Here is a 9159-nt window from a genome sequence, read left to right as displayed (position 1 = left end):
TGGAATATTCACATTAATAATATTTCTGATAAATTTAGAGCCAGTAAGGCAAAACTTTACACACTCCTATATGGGAAATCCAAACTTTCTCTTAACAATAAAATTATCATTTATAAGGCTTATCTACGCCCTCTACTCACGTATGCATCCCCCCTGTGGAGTTACACTTATAAAACTGAAATTAACAAGTTGGAATCTCTCCCATATAATTATACTGTTTTTTAAATATCTAATTTACTAACTATTATATTTTATATATATATTATTAATCTATCAGATCTGTACATAACTTTGTGCATTACAACTCTCATCATCTTTAATTCTACCTTGACTCAGGGGACTTCCCCCGTACTCCATTCTCTCCTCACTAAAGCCAAAAGTCTTAGTCGCCCAAGGGCACATATTATGCGATGAAAAAGTCAGATGCCCGCTTCGCGGGCAGGCACTTTGAACAACTATATATCTACTCTAGTCTAGGCAGGTATGATATTTATAATATATACAAATTACTTAACGATTTAAACTTGAATTGAGTATGACTACGATGTACCTGTCCGAGGAGCGGACACTCCACACTTCCACAGGAGATAGAGCCCTTGGGAGACCGAATTAGTGGCAGTAAGTGCTGGTCAGTGTGAGAGAAGTAGCAAAAGAAGTGGCAGACATCAAGTTTATACTTATAGTCTGCCTTCTAACTCGGTGAAAGTTAAGGATCAAAATAATGGGTGGAATACTCCCGAGTTAAGAATCACAAAATAGTAATTTCTTATCTCTGGTAGAATTTATATCTACTCAACGATGCGTTATAGATCTTCTACATGTATGTTTAAATTACAATTATGTAATGGCAATTAAAATAATTTTAAATCAATTTTATTAAAATAGGAATCAAGTATGAGTACATTAATATGGCAACCAGATAAATTCTGAAAATAAAATCTTCCCGATCATCCGGAAGATTTCCCAGGTATGGATCATATATTTTAATAATTTAACTGTGATCAATTACAAAACTGTCAACAATTTCATCTGTTCAATAAATGGGTTTGAAAATAAATTAAGCATTGTAAATCATAATTATGCATTAACAACTACCTATTTCGTTAAAAAAAAACGTTAGTTAAAGTTTGTACTTTATTCTTTCTGGTTATAGTAGTGCTTATCTATGATTTGTCATAATAATTACAGTTTCATTTAAATGAGAAACACAGTTTTGAAAAATGTGCTAATATATATCTGTTTATATCAACTTACTTATATTACCTATCACTGTTTGGCTTATGTTACCTATCACTTGACGAAGTGCATTGAGCGAGATCTTTTGCATATAAGTATGTAGTTAATATATTGTAGCAGACAGAACTGTTTTGTTTCTATAAAATAAATCCAAATGAAACACTTGTGTTACCACTGCTTTTATATTTAAAAAAAAAAAGAACTACTAACTTTTAAAAGACGGCAGACATGCCAACTTGCCCCGATTTGTAGAAAACTGTTCTCTACTGGTAAAAAAATTTATGTTTTAATGCATGATTCTCGTGTTAAAAAATCTGGTATAATGCTGTTGTGCTTACCAAAAATTTAAATAATTAGTTTATTTAGCATGTCATTTTCAGAGATACCATCTTGCTCCGCTTTGCAAAAAATTACTTTCCAGTGGTAACGAAATTTTAGTTTAGTATTTTTTATTTTAAGTAATTTGTCCACTACTATATATCGAAAATTCAAAGTATAATTTTAAATGCAATTTTATTGCAGTTATCTCGTGGTGACACTTAGTGGGAGCAATTATCCTTATTCTACAAGTTTTATTATTTAATTCGCTACCAATTTATTAAAACTTTTGCACAAAGCACAGCAGTTGGAATCCCTGCACTTTACTCCCCAATTTCGAGAGGAGAATCTTTAATTGCACGGGCTTATTTAAATAAAATTATGCAAGATTTAGTTTTCAATTCTCAATTACTTTAATAGATCTTTTGTCGAAAGCCGAGCAGTTGAAATCTCTGAGGACGCCAAACACAAATGAGTTCATGAATAAACAAACATTCTTTTATATTAATATATGCCGTCTTTTGTAATCAAAGTTCAATATTCTTATCATCACAAAGAGAATAAATTATCTAGAGAAAGAAATACACTCACCAAGAAGAGGCATTGCCAAAGAGGTAGACGGAATTATTTCCGATAACACCAAGAAGAAGAAAGTCAGCGACAGTAGGATGGACACAGATAAAGACACCTGACAATAAAGACTGCACATTAAAATGATCAAATCATTCAGTGACTTTTTTCTGATTCAACTTTTTGGCAATGAGGTTCTTAATAAACTGGTAAATGCCATATTTTTCCTACGTATTTTTAATTCCGTTTTTTAGTTTTTGATTTACTTTTTTATCAGAATATATTTGAGTAAAATGTAGTTAACATTCAGTGATACATTAAGGCTTTGCCGTCGAATTGAATCACGACACTCTAATAATTCATTGACTCTGCAGTCGCACTTAGTGGCACTACAGTTATATTTAGTGACGCTGCAATTGCAACACATAACCCATGAAATTTAAACATCTATTTCGTGATTTTGGAGGTAAATTCTTATCTTTTTCATTTTATTTTATTTTTCTATTCTAAAGGTCTCTAGAACAACCATATGTCCATGTTCTTAAGTTCTGATTAAAGTTTTATAAATGCTATATTTTTTTTTAAACTTCTGTTTTGGTACATAGCCACTGGAAAAAATAATTTTCAGAAACATCAAATGTTGGAGGGTATGCCAGAGTGTATTTTATAACCTTTTGTACTACAGGGTCTTTCAACGTTTAAAAAAATGGTTGTTACCACTTAATGTTCATAGGACTACTTCACACACTTATAATACATCATCTCGAGGCCACTAATTTAAGTCGTTACTAAATATTAACACTAGGTTTACGGACCTTTCTTATATACCTATCTCTACGAACACGCGTCTGTTTGACGCATGAACGAATACATATAACAGCACTTATAGAGATACCAACTTGCTCCGGACAGCAAATATATATTTTAAAGTGGTTGTTTATCAATTGTAATTCTTGGTTTTATAAATTGAATTCAGTAGATTTTTATCCGCCACTATTTCTAAATAATTCGTAGGCTCATATAATTTACCACTTTAAATATGTAAACTTCGCTTAGTAGTTATTTACCGTTTTTTTAAATTATTTTGGCGTGTCTTGAGCAGTTGGCATCTCTGCACTTAGAGAGCAATGTAATTGTGGTAGTTAAACTGTTAGACATTATATAGACGGTTTGACGAAAAAAAGAATCACCTCTCAAGTGCAAAGGGTTCAAGATCTGTGTTGTTCCCCCTCCTTTCGAGAAATGCTCATGGACATTAGGCACAAATTTAAAATTACAGTAACAAAAAGAAGTTCACAGCATGATTAAAAATAAGAATGCAATGAAGTAGTCAAACCTTTTCGCCAGAATCTGAGGGAAGATAGAAGACCAGGACGGACAAGCCGGATATTCCGACACACGGTATAATAAGATTAACAGTGTAGAAGAGGGTCTTCCTCCTCAGTGTGATGTTGAAAGTGATGTCCGGGTAAGGTTCTACGCAGCAGGAGTAATGCCGGACCCTTCGATGGGCCGGAACAGCCATAATATCCCATTCTACACTCAGGTAAAATTCACTGAGATCCATTCCAATGGGCACGGTATCATTATCTGGGATCTCTTCCAAATGTTTAAGATCTACCTACAGGAAGAAAAAAATAATTTATCAAATAAATGCTTGTGTATATTTTCTCTGGCAAGGGTATACTTAACACTAGATTGCCTAAGGAAGTCATTTTGACAGCTTGTAATTTCAATTCGAAAAACAATGGTGTATATAATGACACAATTGCTTAGAACTTTGTACAACATATAATTTTTTTTATTGTTAATATTTACTAATAACTTATTATATAACTGTAAATAATATAAAAATTAATTTTAACACGTTCACGCCGGGTGTTGAGCCTGAAAGCGGGACGGAAAAGAGAAAATACTGGTAGATGAACTATTTCAATATTAGATAATATTCGGGAGGAGTTAATCTAATCTCAACAATTCACTGTAAGGCAATTTATCACGGCGAACAAGCAATTCAATATAAAAATTGCATCCGTTAAAAACAATGGGTAGTTATGGATTTTTATTATTCCCGGAAAAAAACTAAAAAATGAAATTTATTTGTTACCAGTTTTTACTCCGGTGCTCCACCCGATGAGACAATCTAGCGTGACCCACCGGTGGGTCACCCCGGCGTGAACGTGCTAAACAAATTTCTTCACAATCCAGTCATTTTGACTGCTTTTGGGAAATATAGGTATATACAGGGTGTCTCAGTTAAGCGTTTCAGAACTTCTAAGAGGGGTAGGGGGCATCCTGATGACTCGAAATCATATAGCAATGTGGGGTCGGAAATGCTTTCCTGAAGCGGTGACGTACACAGACGCACCANCTTCTTTTGGTACACTAAAAAATAATTTATTTGGCGTGTTTAATGTAGAACTATTGCACATGGTACAATGCAACACTTGTAGTTTTTGCTTGGAGCCATTTTTCAAAATTTATACTCGGAGCGGCATTTGCTTTCACCGTTTCACATGATGGGAGTCGTGGTTGTACTATACTGTGACGTCATCAGAGTGGATGGGAAACCTAGCAGCGATTTAGGGGGCGGAGCTAATCGAGCGATTTTAACTTTTAATAACATAATAACTAGTTATCGTACCGGTCTGAAATTGGTGTCTACCTTTATAAAATGGCATGATATTTCATTTTAAAACATAAAAAAAAGCATGCAGGTTCCTCATTGTCTACCACTATTTAATAGTTTAAATGAGCATATTAAACATTAAATCAAACATCCAAGCTCTTTGTGTCCCGCAGTGGACTGATCGTTAAGACCATCACCTCCTACATCAAAAAGCCTCCACACGGTCTTTTATAAGTAGTCCACGCAGACTGTTTAAAAAGTGAACCAGTTGTGCGCATGAACCCAAAACCATTCATAAAAGTACTCATACTCATATGTGTTGGTTATCTTAGCATCAGCCCCGCTAGGGGCTCCAACTAATTCATCTGAGTGGAAATAAATAATAAATCGCCGAAGCTCAACTGAAAGGTGAAAGTTGGGGTTCAGTATCTTTTACTGAGAGAAAATTAAACATTAAATCAAACATCCACCCCCGAACATTACCCCCGAGCTTCTCAGGTGCACAGTAGCCACATAGCCCCAGGGAAAAGGCGAAATACATAATAAATGCGCAAAATTATTTGCAAGTATTTACACAAAATTTACGGGACAAAACTCCGTCGGATAGGAAAAAGGCGGTTGCCGGGCTATATTTTATGTTGTCTTTGATGTCATAAAAGTAATTGAGAGAAATTTATCATATATATTTGAGAATTGAATCTGTAGTGGTTGACAAGTGAATAAGGCAAACCAATAATATTCATAAATTAAAAAAAATTTTAATCATATATTTGCTACCATTTTTTTATTTTAACTAAATTTTGTATTAAGCGACTTGTTCGGAAAGTGGATATCCTTCACAGTGGTCTGATCGGACTACCTATAAAAACCATGTGGAGGCTTTCTGTTATAGGAGGCGTTGTTAAGACACGGTTCCCAGCAGATCACCGAAGTCAAGCATCACTGGCTGCGGTCAGTGTGCGGGTGGGTGACCACTTGGATTAGTCTGCGTAGGGACCGAGGATGTGCGGTATTGGTTCTCGTTAAATTGTTCTATCGTAAAGTGCTCGACTTCGCGTGCAGGTCGTCGGGCTACCGAAGCGGGGGGTGCCATCCCCTCTGCAAAGGATCAAAATTGTGATGGCATGTCTTCGGATCATCCTCAGGGATGTTTCCCAGACCATGCACAATAGAGCCCATTGTGCAACTCAAGTGCGACGTGAATTAACAACAACAAGTTTTTTTTATCTCGGGGCCTCCCTGACCGATCGCTGTGCAAAGCGTGGAGGTAGCGGGTTCGAATCCCACTGTTACCCTGGATGTGTCTCAGTGCTATCTGTTCTTCTATTTGACAAAGGTTTATAAGCCCAAATTGAGCACACAAGCCTGCAAATGAATGCAATTCCAATAAACCAATAAAACCCAACTTCTATAAATAAACACACAAATTTGAATGACCACATCATTAAATTTTTTGATAAAGCCCCTGGACTTACAATAAACTGAAATGCATTCTGGGTCCTTAATTACCAAACGTTTCATACACATGACATACATAAGATTAATTACATATACCTCCGCAGCCTGGTGCTATATCTAAAACACAACCTAGAAAACTCAACACATTTCAAAATAAAATGCTAAGAAAATTGAGCTGCCTACCATATTTCATAAAAAAACTATGCCATACATACTTATTTTAAACTAAAAACTTTAAGCGAAACACATATGACTTTAAATACAGAATTTTATAAAACAAAAATTCAGAACTGCTAATTACAGGAAAATCTTTGATGCTGCAATGCTCAAAGGGGTCTTAAAAACTATGCTCACTTATTTATAAGTGACGCGATTCTCTCAAAACAATTTTAAAATAATTTTTACTTAAAGTGATTGAAATTTCAGAAAAGAGGAAGAAAGCACTTCCCCATGGCCAATTCACTACCATATTATACCACTACGTGGTAGTTCTTCGCTCTCCAGTGCCACAGGTCCCGGGATCGATGCTCGGGCCGGGCCAGGTTGACTCAGCATTTCATCGATAAATGAGTACCAAGCATGCTTGGGAACTAAACACTGGGGGTTTCGCGTTCGGTTGACCTCCTACCCGGAGCATCTCCTCCTGCACCCCAGAGCCCAAGGTCAAGAAATCTGAGATGGGCACGGTATGCCTTGACCCTCTATGGGCTGTCGCGCCACTGAGTTTAGTTTATTGTACCACTACAAGCACATGGCGCAGCAGTCAAGGTCAGTGGCACTGCAGTCGAATTGAATCACCACACTCTAAGAATTTATTGGCTCTGCAGTCGCACTTAGAGGCACTACAGTCACATGTAGTGACGCTGCAATAGCAACACATGACCCATTAAATTTAAGCATCTAATTCATGATTTCACAGGTAAATTCCTATCTCTCTTATTTTATTTTACTTTTCTATTCTTAAGGTCTCTAGAACAACCGTATGACTATGACGGCCATGTTCTCAAGTTCTGATTAAAGTTTTATAAATGCTATATCTTTTCTTAAACTTCTGTTTTAGTACAGAACCACTGGAAAAAATAATTTTTAAAAACTTCAAATGTTGGAGAGTATGCCAGAGTGTATTTAACCTTTTGCACTACAGGGTTTATCAATGAAAAAATAATTTTCAGAAACTTCAAATGTTGGAGGGTATGCCAGAGTGTACTACAGGGTCTTTCAACGATTAAAAAAAATGGTTGTTACCACTTAATGTTATAAGACTCCTTTACACACTTATAATACATCATCTCGAGGCCACTAATTTAAGTAGTTACTAAATATTAAGATGCAAGAATTGTGGTAGTTAAACTGTTAGACATTATAGTATAGACCGCGTGACAAAAACGAGAGTAACCTCTGAAGTGCAATGGGTTAAAGAGCAGTGATATTCCAACACGGTTTTTTATAAGCAGTTTGCGCAAACTACAGAGATGCAACTTGCTCCGGACAGCAAATAAATATTTTAAGGTGGTAGTTTATCAATTGTAATTCTTGGTTTAATAAATTCAATTTAGCAGATTTTTATCCACCACTATTTCAAAATAATTCGTAGCCTTATACAATTCACCACTTTATAGTACTGATGTCATGCCATACCTTTTTAAAAGCAAGCAAAAATAGTCAAATATTTGCAAAATTTACCTGGTAGATATTTACCGTTTTTTTTAAAATTATTATGGCGTGTCCGCAGCAGTTGGCATCTCTGAAACTATTTAAAAAGTGAACCGATTGTACGCTTGATCCCAAATTTTATTATAAAAAGTGTCGGAGAGAAATTTCTCATATATATTTGAGAATGGAATCTGTAGTGGTAGACAAGTAAATAAGACAAATCAATCATATTCATAAATTAAACAAATTTTTAGACATATATTTTTGTTACCAATTTCTTATTTCTACTAGACTTTCTACTAAAGGGCTCTTTCGTAAACTGGTTTACCATCATAGTGGTCTGATCGGACTACCTATAAAAAACCGTGTGGAGGCTTTCAGTTGTAAGAGGCGTTGGTTATTCCCCCTCCTTTCGAGAAATGTTCATGGACATTTGGCACACAAATTTAAAATTAGATTAACAAAAAGAAGTTCACAGCATGATTTAAAATAAGAATGCAATGAAGTAGTCAAACCTTTTCGCCAGAATCTGAGGGAAGATAGAAGACCAGGACGGACAAGCCGGATATTCCGACACACGGTATAATAAGATTAACAGTGTAGAAGAGGGTCTTCCTCCTCAGTGTGATGTTGAAAGTGATGTCCGGGTAAGGTTCTACGCAGCAGGAGTAATGCCGGACCCTTCGATGGGCCGGAACAGCCATAATATCCCATTCTACACTCAGGTAAAATTCACTGAGATCCATTCCAATGGGCACGGTATCATTATCTGGGATCTCTTCCAAATGTTTAAGATCTACCTACAGGAAAGAAAAAAATAATAATTTATCTAATAAATGCTTGTGTATATTTCCTCTGACAAGGGTATAATACTTAACACTAGATTGCCTAAGGAAGTCATTTTGACTGCTTTTAATTTCAATTAGAAAAACAATAGTGTATATAATGACACAATTTCTTAGAATTTTGTACAACATCTAATTTTTATTGTTAATATTTACTAATAACTTGTTATATGACTGTAAATAATATAAAAAATATTGAAAATTAATTTTAACACGTTCACGCCGGGGTGACCAACCGGTGGGTCACGCTAGATTGTCTCATCGGGCGGGGCACCGGAGTAAAAACTGGTAACAAATAAATTTCATTTTTTAGTTTTTTTCCGGGAATAATAAAAATCCATAACTACCAATTGTTTTTAACGGATGCAATTTTTATATTGAATTGCTTCTTCGCCGTGATAAATTTCCTTACAGTGAATTGTTATTGTTGAGAATAGATTAACTCCTCCC

At 35.4% G+C, this 9159-nt stretch overlaps 1 protein-coding gene across 1 annotated transcript in view; it reads right to left on the bottom strand.

Moving 5' to 3' along the window:
- The window catches only part of LOC107441899 (acetylcholine receptor subunit alpha-like 1), a 115976-nt gene that overhangs the window by 21200 nt on the left and 85617 nt on the right, over positions 1–9159 (bottom strand). The window contains exons 5-6 of the mRNA XM_071184889.1: positions 3461–3745; positions 2146–2242 (exon numbers count right to left, since the gene is read on the bottom strand). Coding sequence (XP_071040990.1) covers positions 2146–2242; positions 3461–3745 — 382 coding nt within the window. The remainder of the gene's footprint in view (positions 1–2145; positions 2243–3460; positions 3746–9159) is intronic.

The sequence above is a fragment of the Parasteatoda tepidariorum genome, chromosome 9, assembly GCF_043381705.1.
Source record: "Parasteatoda tepidariorum isolate YZ-2023 chromosome 9, CAS_Ptep_4.0, whole genome shotgun sequence".
NCBI classification, from domain to species: Eukaryota; Metazoa; Arthropoda; class Arachnida; order Araneae; family Theridiidae; genus Parasteatoda; species Parasteatoda tepidariorum.
Note: the sequence above shows the minus strand (reverse complement) of the source record. Positions and strands in the feature narration are given on the sequence as shown.